General features: G+C 37.8%; 2 protein-coding genes across 2 annotated transcripts; both read left to right on the top strand.

The window, feature by feature from the left end:
* Positions 1–453: 453 nt before the first annotated feature.
* LOC111665828 (uromodulin) lies at positions 454–6,505 on the top strand. Its single transcript, XM_023420917.2, has 9 exons — positions 454–761; positions 1,534–1,622; positions 1,749–1,853; positions 3,894–4,054; positions 4,154–4,289; positions 4,667–4,761; positions 5,485–5,653; positions 5,889–6,003; positions 6,154–6,505. Exons 1-9 carry the CDS (start codon positions 674–676, stop codon positions 6,321–6,323), a joined length of 1,128 nt encoding a protein of 375 aa, XP_023276685.1. The 5' UTR covers positions 454–673; the 3' UTR covers positions 6,324–6,505.
* An 835-nt stretch (positions 6,506–7,340) lies between these two features.
* On the top strand, positions 7,341–13,878 carry fbxo30a (F-box protein 30a). The gene is made up of 3 exons (XM_023421031.2): positions 7,341–7,524; positions 8,477–10,542; positions 10,664–13,878. Exons 2-3 carry the CDS (start codon positions 8,530–8,532, stop codon positions 10,865–10,867), a joined length of 2,217 nt encoding a protein of 738 aa, XP_023276799.1. The 5' UTR covers positions 7,341–7,524; positions 8,477–8,529; the 3' UTR covers positions 10,868–13,878.
* Positions 13,879–19,332: the final 5,454 nt, after the last annotated feature.

The following is a 19,332-nucleotide window of genomic DNA, read 5'->3' as shown; positions in this document are numbered from 1 at the left end:
TCCTTTATTGCCACTTACAAATTGTCTGGGCAAGCTTAATGGATATTCAGCTGTTTCTGACATTTTCCTTGTTTTAAAGCTTGTGATGAAAATATTCTTTCCTTTCTTGTGTTTGCTTACCCGAGTGCTTTATGGTCTGTTCCACCACACACATACACTCACAGGTCCTTGGCATCATCACTGAATTGTCCTTGACTCGTAATGAGTTTCTTTTTGCCTGACTGACTGGGATTCCCGCACCAGTAAAGATTTTAAAATGTCCAGACAAAGGATGTAGACAACAAAGAGTGCCAGCCCAGTACTGTTGTTCCACTTTGCATGGTTACCAGACTTCTTGTTGCCCCCTGTAGTAAGAAACAGTTGTAAGATGTTTACTAAGAGGACATCGCCGCAGTAGGCGGTAACATACGTGTTACCTTGGACTCCCCTCAGTTCCCCCTATTCATGTGCGGAATCTCATTGTTGGTGGGGACATCATTCAAGCTGGTGTTTTAAGGCCAGAGGGAGGCTCCCAGTTCATTAGGGCTGTGTTTCGAGGGTTGGAGTAGGAGAGGGGTACTACGTCTCGTGGTGACAGCGAGTCCCCAGAAGATTCACAGAGTTTCAGGGAAAAGGGGCCAAAAGGCAGTGGACTGGCTGAGCTAAGAGAGACCAGAGGGAGAGTCCTGGGAAGATGGCACCTGCCAGTTTGGTTTTTGCCTGGTTACTGTTCAACATGAGGATGGTCATCTCGGTGGTCTATGTGGAGCCTGAGGAGGAGGGTGAGCTCACACCGCACATCACGCAACCAGCGATGAAATGTCAGAGGTCAAACAACCTGCCCTTTTTTTTTCTTTTTTTTTTTAAAGGAAACCTTGTACCTTGAAGATGTCATTACAGTTTTAATATTGATCATTATTGGTTTAATACAAGTTTCCCTGCCTGCAAGAGATTTGAAATGTTCAGTGAAAACTAGTATTGAGTGTGATTGGGGAATTTTTAGTGCTGGCGTACAAAAGAGTTTTGTGTAAAATGAACTTAAAATATGAAAAGCGAAAGGTCTCATTATACTGCAGAATGACCCCTGTCAGAGTTGTATTATCATATATTTTATTTTTGGATCATTATTATTGATGCATAGATGCGTAAGCAGCTTTTTACCTCTGGTGCTGGTCGAGGTAAAGCTTCAACTTTATACTTTCTATATTATCGGGTAGTTTAATATATAACAATTTATCATATTTAAAGAATTCATCTTATGTTGTGTGTTTATAAAATCTTTATTTGAAATGTAACTTTAGCTGTGGGCTAAATGTGGTGGAGTGAAAAGTAAGATGTTTCCCTCTAAAATGTAGTGGAGTAAAAGTATAAGAAAATTTGATTAAGATATGTGATATTACACACAGTAAATGGCAATGTCTAAATGTTAAGTCCAAGAGACAGTGGTAGAGAACGCAAAAGGGATCGATTTTAAAAAATCCTCGTTATCTTTTCACATTGTCTGAGGAATATATTTGTGTGTGGTTTAATCAGTTTTCATCTTCTTCCCATCAGAGATCAATGAAACTGTCATCTGTACCAACGATCAAATGGAGGTTGTTATTCCCAGTGCTTTTTTCCTCAACAAAGTGCCTCCGGTTTATGTAAGTCAGCACCAACATAACTCAAAAGTGTTTGTCCTAAAACTAAACGTTCCCTAGTACTGATGTGTGATTCTGCTTAATAACTAAATATTTGTTTTTCTTTGTGTGTGTTTTTCCTCTGTTTAGGTTTGGGATTTGCATTTAAATGATCCAGAGTGCCGTGGCGTTGAGGTGGGAGATGATTACGTTTTCAGCATAAAGACAAACCTCTCAGACTGTGGGACTATAACGGTATGACCTTCAGTCTTTCGCTAAACATTTGCTTTGAAGCCTGTGAACGTTTCTCAGTCAGGCTGAAAAAAAAAAATAAACTAATCAAATGTAGCACGTGAACTCAGACATTTAGAACAACTGCTAACAAAGGAAGAAGACACCACTTCACACCGCTATGAAGACAAACTACGCTGGTGATCTCCATTATTGACAACATAAAATCCCCATCAAAATAAATTATCTATTTTACAATGCCTCGCGGTTGTTGTGGGAACTGAACCAAGAGCAGCACTTCTTTCTTTTTTTTTTCTGCAGTGACGTAAATGTGGACTGAGACCCCCCTGTGTTCAGATGGGCACTTTAGAATTAGCTCATAGCATGTATAATAAGATGGACAGAGAAAGGCACATACCCTGAGCCCAGACAGAAAGGAGAGAAGAGAAAAGAATAGGTGGGGGGGGGGCATGCATGTCAAGAATGAAGGGTGGCGTTGTTCCTTTTCCCTATAACAGCACATGACCTTATTCAATGCAGCAATGGGAACACAAATGACCTTGTAGCCCTAAATTATCAGAATTCACATGGAGATGATGATTATTTGTTGAAGTTCCCTGAATAGGAAGGCCATAAATCATTGGCCAACTAGCCCCCTGATTATTTTAATCCAGCCACTCCCACGGATTAAGTCTTTGGAAAGGTTTCAGTCCTTACTTCAGCACACAAGTGTCCTTGAGTCTCTTGCTTGGAATGCATGAAGGTTTTTTCTTGTAAAGCAAGCAAAAGTTTAACACGAGGAGGAAATCTCCCAGCAGTTTTACAAGGTTTTTGCATAGGGGCTGAGGAAAGGTCTGCCTGCTCTGGATTAGATGGCTGTTGCTAAAGGGGAAGAATGCCATAGGTGTCAATCTTGCGTTCACCTTGACCTTAGAAACCTTTTAAAACTCCGTCGTCACAGAAGAAGTGACTGAATTGTTGGGTTTAAAGGTCGGACATTTTCATTCAAACGTGACAGCGTCCTCGCTCGGGTTTCAGTGGTAGGTCTGTGTTTGTGGGACACAGAGCCGATTGATTACCGAGTGATAAGTGCAAGTGTCAGCTGTGTCATGAAGACCTGTTGCTTGCTGTAGAAATCTGTCGGCGGTGCTCATAGTGGAGGGGGGGGGGGTCGTGTGTTTACCAAGAGGTCGTAAAAGACAGTCTCGACCGTTAGAGCTTGGGGCAATTCATCCTGCTCAGTGACCACAGAGTTCGTCCTACATCTGCACTCAGCAGGGGCCCAGACAAACCCTGGACACAACCTTTTCACCCGTCTCCATTTTTATGGTTTCACCAACGTCACTTGCCAGCGAGAGAATATTGAACAGCATCTCTCACATTTACAGTGTGTGAAAGGACGGTAGCTGTTGAAGTTATTGCTTGGGAGAGAGGTTATGTAAAGTCACATGTGGCTCCTCCTGTTACTTTTTAATGTGATTCTTACAGCTGGGCGGCCATGGCCAGCTCACGCAGCTTTAGCATTCAACACGTCTATAACCATATCTTGAAGGAATCTGCAATGTGAACAGTGACATACTGTATAAAGGGGACTATCATATATCATATATCGCTGGCTTCACTTCCGCACCGTATGTGAAGCAGAGCTGCAACGATTAGTCAATTAATCAATTATTTATATTAATATTATCACTCAACCCAATTTTCAGCAAATTTTTGATGGTTCCAGGTTCACAAATGTGAGAATTTGCTGCTTTTCTTGTTCTTACATTAAAGCAAATTCAATATTTTAGCCTCTGGATTCTGTGGATCTGACACAAGTAGACAGATTAATTATTTAATCGATTAACATAAAATTGACAAGTTTGATAATCAGTTAATAGTTTCAGTCATTTTTTGAGCAATCACTTCAAATGTGAGAATTATCTTTTTTTATTTGCCTACTGTCATAGTAGAATTGTTATCTTATGATTTATTTACAGAGAGAGAAATATTTACAGTGATTCAAAACTGATTTCCGTTCCCACTGACTTTTGTATTTTGTATTTATTATTCTCTCATCAGGCCTCGGATGATACACACATCATGTTCATAAACACCATACACAACAACGATTCAGACGTTATAACGAGAAACTACATCAACATAACGTTTGTGTGCCGCTACCCCATCAACTACATGGTCCAGCAGCCCAATGGTGAGAACATGATCAGAGTGGATGTCAGGTACGTGTGTTTTTTGTTTTGTTTCAATGACTCCTGATCTGAACTGTAGCATTATTTGTTTCTAACATGTGGCTGTTTTGATCTTATTAAACTCCACAGAACGATAACTCTGAACACAGAGGATGGGAACTTCTCAGTGTCAATGCTGTTGTACAAAGATGAAGCCTTTGAGGACCGGTGGACCACTGTGCCATCACTGACACTGGATGATGACATCTTTGTGAAAGTTTTCATGGTAAATTGACTCGAGTCACGATGTCCATTAATGTTTTTAACTACAGAGGATTAAAGACTTCTGCTTAAAAAAATTAAAATGCCTGTTTAAGAGATTGTGTATGCTGAGCTTTGACTTTTAGAGGAAAACACTTGGAAGTGTTTGAAGTATTCTTACTATTGACAGCTATTTTTGGACTGGGTTAAGCATGTTGTTACGCGACGTTAAGCAACATGTTGTGTGGCGGGATGTTCCAAGCAATGCTGGAAATCTAACACTCCACCCGTGACCAGATAGTCATTTGAGTGCTGCTCTTCTTCTCCACCGTGTTGTTATAACCTCCTACTACAGCTGTTGTTTACTATGAATCAGCATTTAATGGCCCGTCTGCCCCACAGATACCGGCTCACCTGATGCTGCGTATGGAGAGATGCTGGGCTACACCAACCAGTGATCCATACAGCAATATACAGTACACCTTCATCAGAGACAGGTTTGCATTAGCACTGTTTGAACAAAAGCAGTTTGTGTGTGTACGTGTGTACGTGTGTGTGTGTGTGTGTGTGTGTGTGTTTGTAATATGATCCAACAGGGGAGGAAAAAAAATTATAATCAAGATACACTTTGGCAAAGCTTAATCCTTTTCCATTTACCATCTTGCAGCTGAAAAACAAAGAATAAGCAGGTTCAGATTTACATATTAACACAAGATACTTTAACGACAGTGTGTTGAAACCTGCTTAGGGCTCGCACTGTGGCTGTGCTGTTTCACCACATTTGCTAACAGCTCTTAAGTCCTCTTGCGTGGGTGCTGTTGAAATCTGAAATAAGAGATTTTGTTGCTTAGAGAGCTGGCCAGACAACAACTCTCAGAGCCTGGTCATGTGACCCCCTGACTGAGAGGCCACATGCGTTTCAGTTCAACAGCTGTGCACGTCCTTGACAACCAGGCAGTATTTGGTACTGTTAGCAACAGCGAGAGCAATGAAATGCACAATGATTTCACAATGCAAGGAGGGGAAAAGAAAATACTCCAAAAAATCTGTCTCTCAATGGTGTTGAATCGCTTCAGATCATGTTTTGATTATCTTATAGCTTTGCAGCTCACCACGAGTTAAAATCTGCTCCTTCTCTCTTTTTTAAAGTACAGTATCTCATTCTAGATATAAATCTCACTGCCACCAGGCCTCCCTGACTTCTCTGTCTCCCTCCCCAGCTGCCCGGTGTTGTCAAACGAACAGACCCTGAGTGTCCTGAAGAATGGCCAGGGTCCAGAGGCCATGTTCAGGATACAAATGTTTAAGTTTGTCGGCGGCTCTTACACTAATGTCTTCCTCCACTGCAACGTCCAGATCTGCCACAACACCCCAGGGCTGTGCCAGCCTGTGAGTGAGCTCATGCAGCACCCATTCCTCAGACTGGGAGTCAGAAGCCAGTTCAGACAAGTAGCCTGCTATATGTGCAGCTTATGTCCTTAATATAGACCCATCAGACTGGAATTTATTTTTCAGCTACATGAGCTGCCTGTTAAGCTGCCCTGATTTTAAATATGCACTGCTTGACACTGAAGCTTATAGCATTTCTGTTCTTTTCACATTTTACACATTTTTTTCCAAACAGAACTGCTCTGGTGAAGAAGGATTAGTGAGGATGCGGAGAGACATCCCGCTGTCCCATACAGTGTCTTATGGACCAATCAGACGACTACTAAACGATAGTGAAAAGCCCAATCTGAGTATGTCTTTACCTTTTATATCATCTCTGTAATATATATGGGTTTAACAGCTTCAGCTTTTGGTTCTTCAGAGCTTATAGATTCTAGACACTGATGACAATTTATATGCAAAGTGTGGTTACACCTGTTAAATGTTCTCTGTACATGCAGGCGGAGTCCCCCCTGTGGAGACTTTTGTCCTTGGAGGGCTGCTGGTCGTCCTGCTGCTGATCACAGGGGTGTTTGGGAGACTGTGGCTCCGCTCCAGACGTTTCTACCCAGCCCGAGAGGCGCAGCTCACTCTGTCCAACATTCACCACATCTCAGAGGTGGCCTCATGAATAAGGGGGGCTGCAGCTTTTCTGAGCAGACGAATGGACAAACAAACACATAAACATGTACAAATACGAACACACATGCACAGGTGTGATTTATGATAAGAATGAAAGTTTTGCAAATGTTTCTCTTTATAAAATGAAGTTGTTAATTTGTAGGAAATTGACTCAATAAAAGTCTCCCTCAAGTGTTTTGTTTTTTTTCCCATTGGTGAAACTAAAATACTGAAGTACTTGCACTTTATAGTAAATTTATAGTGTGTTTTTCTACTTTTACTTAAGGTTGGTTTTACAAGGTTTTTTAAAAAAATATATTTTCCCAATAGTCAAAAAAAAACAATTCAGGAAAAGACGTAGAACAACAGTCTGTTAGTCTGTTACTCAATACTTTCTGACCACCCTGCCCTGTCTTTAGACCTCAGCCCCAAGTCCATTGGGAAGAAACACCAGTCATCCAGTGCAATGGTGTGGCATTTTCGAGTTTTTAATACTTTTGGCAACAGAGGTCTGTGGCGCAGAGGAATAAGATATATCAGTCTTTGGCTACACAGGCAAGTTATGAGGATCAATTCATCATTACTTTTGGTCTGACCCAGTAATAGTGGGGATAATAATAGAGCATCCACTTTTATGCAGATTTGGACAGGCACAGAAGTAGAGCATATAGGGAAATTAATAAAATATCAAATGGTACGTCATAAGGTGGGAGTACAAGAGGGTGATTAGGTTAATATTAAAAGGGAAAAAAAGATTGTAAATAGCCTTAGTGTTTTTTTTTATAATATAATAATAATAATTTGAATTGCCTGATGAGAGTCTACACGCATTCAAATGCAAGAACACCACGGACATTTAATGACTGCTAACATGTAAAACTTGTCCTCGGGGTATTCCCCTCTCTGTCTATTTCTGTGCTCCCTCACACAGGTTTGCGTCCATAAACTTAAGTATGACTGCCCGTTTTACGTGATGACGTTGCACTGCGGCGTACCGCACCACGATCAACACAAACGCCGACAGACTCAGAACAGCGAAGGTCTCACAGCCGAACAACCAGCTGCAGCCAGTTCATGTCATAAGAAGATTGGGACATATTTAATACTGTGAGATGATTGTGTGGCTGTAGTTCCGGTGTTGCTGATGTCGACGGAGCTGATATAAGTAAAGTGATATTAATAAAATACACCTGGAGAGCCCCGTAACTCGGGTAAGCAGTTTCTAGAAGCGATCAGCTAGCAAGGCTAAAGAAGTGTAGCTGCTAATGCTAACTGGCTGGCCATGTTGTTGATGTTCTTTTGTTTAACTTTACAAACTTTTGAGAATTATCAGTTCACCGTGTCTATAGTGCAGTTATCATGAATATAACTTTTTATACATTAACAGACTATAGCAGTAATATTGGTTAAGACTGTAATTGGTCAGAAATGTAATAACCGGCTGTTGCTGTGTTGTTTGTGTTTTTAGCTGTTTGCTAACCTGCCAGCTATGCTTGCGTAATTTAGCCACCTAGCTGCTGCTGGCAATGGCTGTAAAGGCTTGAACAATAGCTCTCCTGTGTGGCATTGCTGTTTGGACTTGCAGCATTGTTGTGGGTCTTTAAATTATTGTTTGGTGTCCTTTGAGCCAGTACTCATTATCCCTTCACACAAGCAACACTACCAACTAAGCCTGAGGCTAATGAATCAGAGGTATTTACCTCGTGGGTCAGTCGCGGCTGTGAGGCAAAAAGTTTGAGTAACAAGCTGAAAATCTCAAAGGTTTGTCTGACTTGTCACCAAACTCCATGAATGAATAGCAGAGATCCTAAAGCTGAGGTGTCAGGTTTGCCCCTGAGTCTTGGAAGAACTTGTCATCATGAAACCTAAGAAGGCTGTTTTGAAATATTACTGAACAGCCTAAATATTTAGTAAACATGCATTGATGAACATGAACATATGTGAGACTAAGTCACAGAATACTTTGAAGGCATAGGACCTCACTTGTGCATTGTCTGGGTGTGTTGTGTTGTTCATTAAGGTCCATGGGATAATGTAACACCAGCATGCTGTGTTACAGCTCAAGGCGCCACGTGCTTACCTAAAAACATTGTTGTTATCATGACATGTTTGAGGTTTCTGCAGAGGTGTGAAACAAATAATATTTTGTTGACTTTGTTTCAGGGTTGAACACTTCACACCGTTTCCCCATTTGGACAAGGAGTAATAAAGTAAAAATGGAGAATCTGCACCCCCACTGCCTTAAATGCATCAACAGAAGATGCATGGTAAGACCAGAAACGGGTGTTTCCTGCGACCTCATCGGCTGCCCTCTTGTCTGCGGGGCAGTTTTTCACTCATGCAAACTAGAGGAGCATCGTCTACTGTGTCCGTATGAACGGCTGCCATGCCTAAACAGTGGGTTTGGCTGCCCCTTCACTATTGCAAGGATCAAGATGGCACAACATCTTGAAACTTGCCCAGCAAGTATAGTATGTTGTACTATGGAGTGGAACCGCTGGCCTGTGAGCTATGCTGATCGCAAGTCCTATGAAAACTTGAGCAAAGACTTTGATGAGGTGGAGCAGCTAGACATGGCCTTGGCCCTGCAGGATCAGAGGATGTTGTTAGAGTCCCTGAAGGTCACGACCACTGTGTCAAAGAATGGAGATAAAGAAGTCGATGAAAGTGACAAGATGGCCACGGCATCAAGTTTACCAGAGACAGTGTTAGGTAATGGATCAGTGGAAATGGAACAAGAGCCCTATACTGAGTTGTATAGTACCTCAGTCGAAAATAGCAGAAGTTTTGCTGCGGCCTTGGACATCCTCACTAATTCCAAGGATATTGATGTTATTGTAGGAAATCTAAATGGGGAGAAGACTGATAAGAATGGAGCACTCCACAATGGAGAAAATGGTGATAGTCATAATGTTTATGTCGCCGAAGGCGGGAAGAATGTAGATATGCAAGAGAGTGACTCTGATTCAGAGTGTGAACTTGGAGCAGTAGGTGGAGTGGATTGCGCAGTGGGAACAGATGGAGAAGAAGATGGTATTGGCTGGGCAGAGGAAAATGATTTTGTAGAGTTGTTTTTTGAAGAAAAGGAAGATATTATTGAGGAGCCAATAAATGATTCCAACCTTGTCTGGCCAGAGATGCCTCAAGATTACATGCCTGTTGTAGCTCTGGGGCCTCCTGTGCCCCAACAAGCACCACTTTCACCTCCAATGCCATTCCTGCTGTCTGATCACGTGAGAAACAACTTCTTGCAACACTTACCCTCTGAACTCAGGTATAGGTGCTTGGAGCGTAAACTACAGAATGTAGAAGTCCTTAGGGGTATAAGTATGTTTACATTTAATGGACGCAGGGCTCTGCTGTCAGACCCTTACTTGTTTCGAGCAAAGATGGAGGACAAGGCAGTGGACACATCTGACCTGGAGGTAGCTGAAGACCCCATGGGCCTCCACGGCATCGATCTCATCACTGCAGCTTTGCTCTTCTGCCTTGGCGATTCTCCAGGAGGCAGAGGAATCTCAGACAGCAGATTTGTCGATGGCTACCACATTGACTTTGGTACTCAGACTTTCTCCTTCCCTTCAGCCATTCTTGCAACCAACACCATGGTGGGGGACATCGCATCAGCCTCAGCCTGTGATCATGCCAGTCCACAGCTTTCCAACCCCAGCCCCTTCCACACTCTCAGGCTGGACCTGGTGCTTGAATGTGTGGCCCGATACCAAACCAAACAGCGCTCCATGTTCACGTTTGTGTGTGGACAGCTGTTCCGGCGGGACGAGTTCTCGTCTCATTTCAAAAATGTTCACGGGGATATTCACGCTGGACTCAATGGCTGGATGGAGCAACGCTGCCCCTTGGCCTACTATGGCTGCACCTACTCCCAAAGACGATTCTGCCCATCTGTGCAGGGCTTCAGGATCATCCATGACAGGCACCTCGGCTCTTTTGGGGTTCAGCCTGGTCTACCTTTAAAAACTGGGGACAACCTCCCAAGAAACACCCGCCACTTTGGCTCTCAGTGCGATGGATTCAGCAGTCTCCCATTCGAGGTGTTGCAACATGTAGCAAGCTTCCTGGACAGCTTCAGCTTGTGCCAACTATCCAGAGTGTCCCGCACCATGAGGGATGTATGTGCCAGTCTGCTACAGATGCGTGGCATGGTCGTCCTGCTGTGGGAGAAGAAACGGCGTGCTGATGGATCTCCTTCATGGCAGATAACAGATAAGGTTAGTCTTTTTTAATTACTGTTTATATTTAATCACAGTGTCACTTGTCTGCTGTGTAGAAACAAGGTATAATTAAGTGCGCTACATGAAAAGTAATGGATCAATTCTGTTTGTCGTTCAGGTGTGGCGATTCAGCACAGCTTTCGGTACAGTGAATGAGTGGAAGTTTGCCAACATCGCCAGCATGGCCGACCACCTCAAGAAGTGCAAGTTCAATAAGATAGCTCGTCGGGAGGAGGCCATCCCTCTGCCGTGCATGTGCTTCACCAGAGAGCTCACGAAAGAGGGGAGGTGTTTGCGTTCAGTTCTCAAACCAGTAGCATAAGCGATGAAGTCACCTTTTGGACATTTCTGAGACCATCAGAACTCAAATACACATGTATTTTCCTCCAGTGTTTACAGACATTAGTCTCCAGCCTCAAAAAAATAGAAAACTCCTGGTTGGATGTTATGAACTGTTGTTCTTTGCTTCACAGTGGAAAAAAAAACCTTCTCTCCCGTAAATAAGACAAAGCCAGTAGTGGTCTGATTCATACTCACAGATCGGGATTGTAACGAGCAAATTTAATTGCTAGCCTTGTATCCTGCACTCTGATGGATTTATTAATACCACTGTACTGAAGTTCTACCATTATCTACTCTGACGTGTAAATAATCAGATGTTTTGATGTAGAATTTTTTTATTTTTATATCTAAAAGTCAGTACTGTGCTACATTGGAGGTAAGAGTAGAGCCTTAACTTGTGATACACTTGATTTTCTAGTCTTTAGGCTGTTCAGAACGTCTCAGTGAGATTTTCTCAACTGCTTCTAGCTGGAACAGTTTACTGGTATCTTGCACGGTTTTATATCTTATCCTGATACCTAGAGTGACCACGTGTGTACTGCTTAGAGCTCATAGATTTCATGGCTTTAATTCTACACTTTAAGACTGACCAAACATCTGTGGAAGGTCTGCACAATGTACGCCATTGTACAGGATGATCGAACTATATCACTGTGGGTGTTGTTTCTGTTCACCAGCATAAGCATGTCACCATCATCGTGTTTGGTGTTTTAATGTAGTGTGTTTTGCAGTTTGGCACATGGCGCTGACGTTATGGCGGTAACAAAGGTGGTCCATCTTCTTCTCTTCTTCTCTCACTTCTGACTAATGGGCTGGCGTGTTAGTCAGGATGAGATACAAGATAACACTATTCACCAGCCACATGGCAGTACATTTTTAGCTGTGGTTGAATTGTGGTTTGTCTTTTCTACCAGCTACTTTGATAAGTAACCAGCAATTGTGATCTAAATCTAAATGTAGCAAGTGAAATAATGAATGTACTCAGTGAATATAAGAATCCATCAGTGAGTGCCGGTAGTGAGCAGGAAGCTTAGTTTCCTTCCCTCAGTGTCAGACCTCATCAAACCCTGCAGGCCAGGTGTTTAGAACTATAGCGGGCACACACTTCCCTCCAGTAACGAGCTTCACTAATTATCTTCACATTCATTATTTATCATGTTTATATGTTTTTGGCACTACATGTCCACTGTGTTCAAATGTTTTGGTGTCTCAGGGCTGCAGCATGAAGCGTTATCTCGCAGTAGATGTTTGTGTGTGTGTGTGTGTGTGTGTGTGTGTGTGTGTGTGTGTGTGTGTGTGTGTGTGTGTGTGTGTGTGGGGTCAACAAAGTTGCTCAGAATGACATGACGACTTGTCAGCTGCTTGATCATTGTGGGCATCTTAGAACTGACTGGTGTACCGCTCAGTATTATTATAACATAACAGTGTGTGTTGCAGTGCTGGACTAACAAATTACATGTTTTCATGTTTGTCATCCATCAGCGTTGTGCTTATAATTGAGAAACTGAAATAGGCTGTCAGTGTTTGAATGTTCTTTTAAAACATGGAGGTTAATAAGGTCTAACAACACATTACATATTTTGCTCCCTGATATGAGAAAATGGCTCCACATTGTTTTTCAATGTGGAGTGCAAAATTGGTTGAAAATGTCACAGAAAAGTAACTGATTACTGGTAAGAAAAAATAATATTCCTTTGAGAAAATTGTGTGTTTTTTTTTTTTTTTTTTAATATTTTTGAAGTTTGATGTAAAGCCCAAGCAATGTTTGAACTAAGTTGTCTTTTTATTCTAGTAAGTCCCAATCTGTGTTTGGTTTATTTTTAATTTTTTGTACTGGTACTTTTATTTGGAAAGAGAAAAAAAATCTGCCTCTGTAATGTCTAGATTTGTATTTGAATTATTGATTTGCACATGAAGGCATGTACTGTAAAATTTAAGTCATGATGCTGAGGGGTTTTCTTTGCTCAAGTAGCAGGGATTTTAGTCCCTTGTGTTCTGCATGTGGGTTTGATGTTTTTGGAAAATGTATCAGTCAGTCCAGTTGCAGACTCATTTATACAGGTGATTTCTCAGGCACAGTGCATCAGTTTAATACATTTTCATATGAGCTGTTACATTTTTAAAAATATGATGAATTTCATCCAGATCTGATAGCACACCTCATTCTTCAGGTTTTAACCTTTTTAAAACAATGAAGTGGAATGGGGGACCTGAGTATTAAATCTGTTGTTTGTTCTACTGAGGTTCACACAACATTAAGACAAACATATTTCATTCTACAGCACAGTGGTTTTTCAGCAACGCAGACAAGTCTTTGCAGGCACCTGGAGTGTATCAACCGTTTCATCAAGAGTTTGAAGTTTTGTTTTCACTCCTGTTGAAGTGTGTGTTTTTTTTCACCACAATATGCCAGCTTCATTTGTTTGACTTTTGAAGCATTTAATAAAGAGGCTCTCAGTTTTTAAATATTGATATGTATGTTTTGTTTTGCTTTTACTGTAGCTGTTTCCACCATTGTGCCAACACAACTCACTAATGGGTTTCATTGGAAGAAGTGTTAACAGAGAGCTTCCTGGTTAAGTTATAATTGTAAAAAAAAAAAAAGTATTGTGTGCACATCCTGTCTGGTATTTAGGTCAGGTGGGTGATAATAGATTTACTGACAGACTAATGGAAATTTAGGATTAAAGCTCCCAAAATGTTACTCGACTGAAAATAGGTGACATTTAAAGCTTATTGGATCCTCAACAGACAAATGGCCAATGTGACAAAGGACATGCTACTGCATAAATAAGCACAAAATGATTACATTCTGTTGATATCACAGTAAAGTAAGCAAACTACAAGCCTTTAGATACAGTATCACAAATTGAAATAGTTTCAAAGTTATGTTAACCTTCTTCAGGCCAATGGAGTTTTGGGAGCTTTAATCCAATGTGTGGACTCAATTTTTTTGTCCTAAGATTAAAAAAGTGCAATATTAAAAATGGATTTTATCTGTTCAATTATTTCAAGCAGAGGTGTTACACTGCTTTATTTCAATGAGACTGTTCAACAGCCTATTTAATGGCAGGATTGTCCCATCTCCCACCACTAGATGGCACCAGATCGTCAGAAGTTCAACTTCTGAAATGAAAGAAAAAAAAAAGGCCCAGACAGAAAAGGTAATGTTACAGCAAGGGCATAAGTCTGCATATGGACGGTGGGGACATGTCCCTACCAATATTTTGGAAAGACAGAATTGTCTCAACCAATATGTAAGTGAACTCCTTCACCATATGTTTTATATTATCATATTAAATCATACCAATAATTCCCTCTGAGAGGCTACGTCTCCAAGACAACCAATTTAGGCATGCTATGATGTTTTTATAACTTATTATATTACTAGTTACTATAGTTACTATACTATGACTTCCTGGGGGTGGGGCCTTTTTGTGTGGAGTTTGCATGTTCTCCCTGTGACTGCGTGGGTTCTCTCCTTGTACTCCGACTTCCTCCCACAGTCAAAATACATGCACATTAGGTGAATTGGCAACTCTGACATTTTTATGCCTGACTATGAAGTTTTTTGGGTTTTTTTGCCTTACTATGCTATGACTATTTATGCCTAACTATACTATGACTTCCCAGAATTGGGGCATTTCTGTGTGGGGTTTATGCCTTAAGCCTACTACACTGACTTTTTTATGACTTACTATAATATGACCTTTTATGATTTACAGTACTATGACATTTTTATGCCTTATTTTACTATGACTTTTATGCCTTACTATTCTATGAAGTGTTAATGAACTTTTATGCGTCACTATCCTATGACATATTTTATGACTTTTTATGCCTTATTATAATAGGATGGTTTTTGGGTCAGTATACTATGACAGTTATATGACTTTCTTACTATACTATGAAGTTTTCTGGACTTTTTATGCCTTCCTGAAAAGATGATTTCTTATGACAGGAAAATGAAAAAGTGAACACAATCAGACCAAGTAAACACTTCAATGTGGCTGGTTTTATTTGTGCATGAAGGACAGATCTGGTACAAGGCACACCAAGGTCTCTCTCTGAGTAACAAAAGTTTGACTGCTTGTTTGGTCTTTTGCTCTCCAATGTGCGTGACAAGCTGATGATGATCTGGAGATGTTTGCATCAGTGGGGCCTCTTAGTTGTTGCACATTTTTCTTCAGACCTCCTGAGATCATTCTCCATCTGTGGGGCTCTAACCATATAAGCAAACACCTACATTCATCAATCTAAGCAGGACCTCCAGATGTGTACTAAATACCTTGTTGTCCTACACATATATACAGTCAAACATCACTTATATTCTAAAGTCATAGTTATATGCATGTAAAACAATTCATACTGTACAATATTCTATGTGTTACTATATTATGACAAATTATATTCGTTACAATACGATGACTTTTTATGCCTTACTGTTCTATGACGTCATCTGACTTTTCATGCCTTACTATATTATGACATTTTTCTGACTTTTTATGCCATGATGTTTTTGACTTTTTATGCCTTACTGTACTATTACATTTTATAACTTTTTATGCCTTACTATACCATGATGTTTTTATGACTTTTTATGCCTTACTATACCATGATGTTTTTATGACTTTTTATGACTTACTATACCGTGACGTTTTTATGTATTTTTTTGCCTTACTATACTATGACATTTTATGACTTTTTATGCCTTACTATACCATGATGTTTTTATGACTTTTTATGACTTACTATACCGTGATGTTTTTATGTATTTTTTTGCCTTGCTATACTATGACATTTTATGACTTTTTATACCTTACTATACTATGTTATTTTATGACTTTTTATGCCTCACTATAATGTGTTATTTTATGACTTTTTATGCCTTACTATACTATGTCTTTTTATGCCTTACTATACTATGACGTTTTTATTACTTTTTATGACTTACTATACTATGACGTTTTTATGACTTTTTATGCCTTGTTATACTATGACATTTTTATGACTTTTTATGCCTTACTATACTATGACGTTTTTATGACTTTTTATGACTTACTATACTATGACATTTTGACTTTTTATGCCTTACAATACTATGTTGTTTTTATGACTTTTTATGCCTTTCTATACTATGACATTGTTATGACTTTTTATGCCTTACTATACTATGACATTTTTATGTATTTTTATGCCTTACGATATATATTATGACGTTTTTTATGACTTTTTATGCCTAACTATACTATGTCGTTTTTATGACTTTTTACACCTTGATATACTATGACATTTTATGTCTTTTTATGCCTTACTATACTATGTCATTTTTATGACTTTTTATGCCTTACTATACTATGACGTTTTTATGACTTTTTATGACTTACTATACTATTTTATTTTTATGCCTTGTTATACTATGATATTTTTATGACTTTTTATGCCTTACTATACTATGACATTTTTATGACTTTTTATGCCTTACTATACTATGAGGTTTTTATGACTTACTATACTATGACGTTTTTATGACTTTTTATGACTTATTATACTATGATATTTTTATGACTTTTTATGCCTTACTATACTATGACATTTTTATGCCTTATTACACTATGACGATTTTTTGACTTTTTATGACTTACTATACTATGTTATTTTTATGACTTTTTATGCCTTACTATACTATGATGTTTTTATTACTTTTTATGACTTACTATACTATGTCGTTTTTATGCCCTACTATACTGTTATTTTTATGACTTTTTATGCCTTACTATACTATGAAATTTTATGACTTTTTATGCCTTACTATACTATGAGATTTTTATGACTTTTTATGACTTACTATACTATGACATTTTTATGCCTTATTACACTATGACGTTTTTATGACTTTTTATGACTTACTATACTATGTTATTTTTATGACTTTTTATGCCTTATTATACTATGACATTTTTATGCCTTGCTATACTATGTTATTTTTATGACCTTTTACGCCTTGATATACTATGACATTTTATGTATTTTTATGCCTTACTATACTATGTCATTTTTATGACTTTTTATGCCTTACTATATTATGAGGTTTTTATGACTTTTTATGCCTTACTATACTATGACGTTTTTATGACTTGCTATACTATGTTATTTTTATGACTTTTTATGCCTTACTATACTATGACGTTTTGATAACTTTTTATGACTTACTATACTATGTTATTTTATGACTTTTTATGCCTTACTATACTATGACGTTTTGATGACTTTTTATGCCTTGCTATACTATGTTATTTTTATGACTTTTTATGCCTTACTATACTGTGACATTTTTATGCCTTGCGATACTATGACGTTTTGATAACTTTTTATGACTTACTATACTATGTTATTTTATGACTTTTTATGCCTTACTATACTATGACGTTTTTATGACTTTTTATGACTTACTATACTATGTCGTTTTTAAGCGTCACTATACTATGTTATTTTTATGCCTTACTATACTATGTTATTTTTATGACTTTTTATGCCTTATTATACTATGATGTTTTTTCAAGTTTTTATGCCTTACTATAATATTACGTTTTGTGCCTTACTATAATATGACGTTTTATGCCTTACTATACTGATGTTTTTTCAAGTTTTTATGCCTTACTATACTATGACATTTTATGCCTTACTATACTATAACGTTTTTTCAAGTTTTTATGACTTACTATAATATTACGTTTTATGCCTTACTATACTATGACGTTTTTATGACTTTTTATGACTTACTATACTATGTCGTTTTTAAGCGTCACTATACTATGTTATTTTTATGCCTTACTATACTATGTTATTTTTATGACTTTTTATGCCTTATTATACTATAACGTTTTTATGACTTTTTATGCCTTACTATACTATGACATTTTTATGCCTTACTATACTATGTTGTTTCAATAAAATTTTATGTCTTACTATGCTATGTTGTTTTTATGAATTTCCATGACTTTCTATATTATGACGATTTTATGCCTTACTATACTGTCATTTTCATGACTTTTTATAGCTTACTATACATGACGTTTTTATGACTATTTATGCCTTATTATACTATGTTGCTTTTATGATATTTTATGCCTTACTATACTATGTCATTTTTACTACTTTTTATGCCTTACTATACTATGTCATTTTATGACTTTTTATGCCTTACTATACTATGACATTTTTATGCCTTGCAATACTATGTTATTTTTATGACTTTTTATGCCTTACTATACTATGACATTTTTATGCCTTGCTATAATATGATATATTTATGACTTTTTATAACTGACTATACTTTGTCGTTTTTATGACTTTTTACACTTTGATATACTATGACATTTTATGTATTTTTATGCCTTACTATACTATGTCATTTTTATGTATTTTTATGCCTTACTATACTATGTCATTTTTATGACTTTTTATGCCTTACTATATTATGAGGTTTTTATGACTTTTTATGCCTTACTATACTATGACGTTTTTATGACTTGCTATACTATGTTATTTTTATGACTTTTTATGCCTTACTATACTATGACGTTTTGATAACTTTTTATGACTTACTATACTATGTTATTTTTATGACTTTTTATGCCTTACTATACTATGACGTTTTGATAACTTTTTATGACTTACTATACTATGTTATTTTTATGACTTTTTATGCCTTATTATGCTATGATGTTTTTATGACTTTTTATGCCTTACTATACTATGAAGTTTTTATGACTTTTTATGCCTTTCTATACTATGACATTTTTATGCCTTACTATACTATGACTTTTTTTACTACTTTTTATGCCTTACTATACTATGTCATTTTATAACTTTTTATGCCTTACTATACTATGACGTTTTGATGACTTTTTATGCCTTGCTATACTATGTTATTTTTATGACTTTTTATGCCTTACTATACTATGACATTTTTATGCCTTGCGATACTATGTTATTTTTATGACTTTTTATGCCTTACTATACTATGATGTTTTTATGACTTTTTATTACTTACTACACTATGTCATTTTTATGCCTTACTATACTATGTTATTTTTATATCTTACTAAACTATGATGTTTTTATGACTTTTTATGCCTTACTATACTATGATGTTTTTATAACTTTTTATGCCTTACTATACTATGACGTTTTTATGACTTTTTATGCTTTACTCTACTATGTTGTTTCAATATATTTTTATGTCTTACTATACTATGTTGTTTTTATGACTTTTCATGCCTTACTATATTATGTCGATTTTATGCCTTACTACACTATGACTTTTTTAATTACTTTTTATGCCTTACTAAACTATGTCATTTTCATGACTTTATATGGCTTACTATACATGACGTTTTTATGACTATTTATGCCTTATTGTACTATGTCGCTTTTATGATA

Source organism: Seriola lalandi, unplaced genomic scaffold, assembly GCF_002814215.2.
Source record: "Seriola lalandi dorsalis isolate HSWRI2012SDOR001 ecotype SW California unplaced genomic scaffold, Sedor1 jcf7180002054660, whole genome shotgun sequence".
Classification (NCBI taxonomy): domain Eukaryota; kingdom Metazoa; phylum Chordata; class Actinopteri; order Carangiformes; family Carangidae; genus Seriola; species Seriola lalandi.
This window is presented reverse-complemented; position numbering and strand designations above follow the sequence as displayed.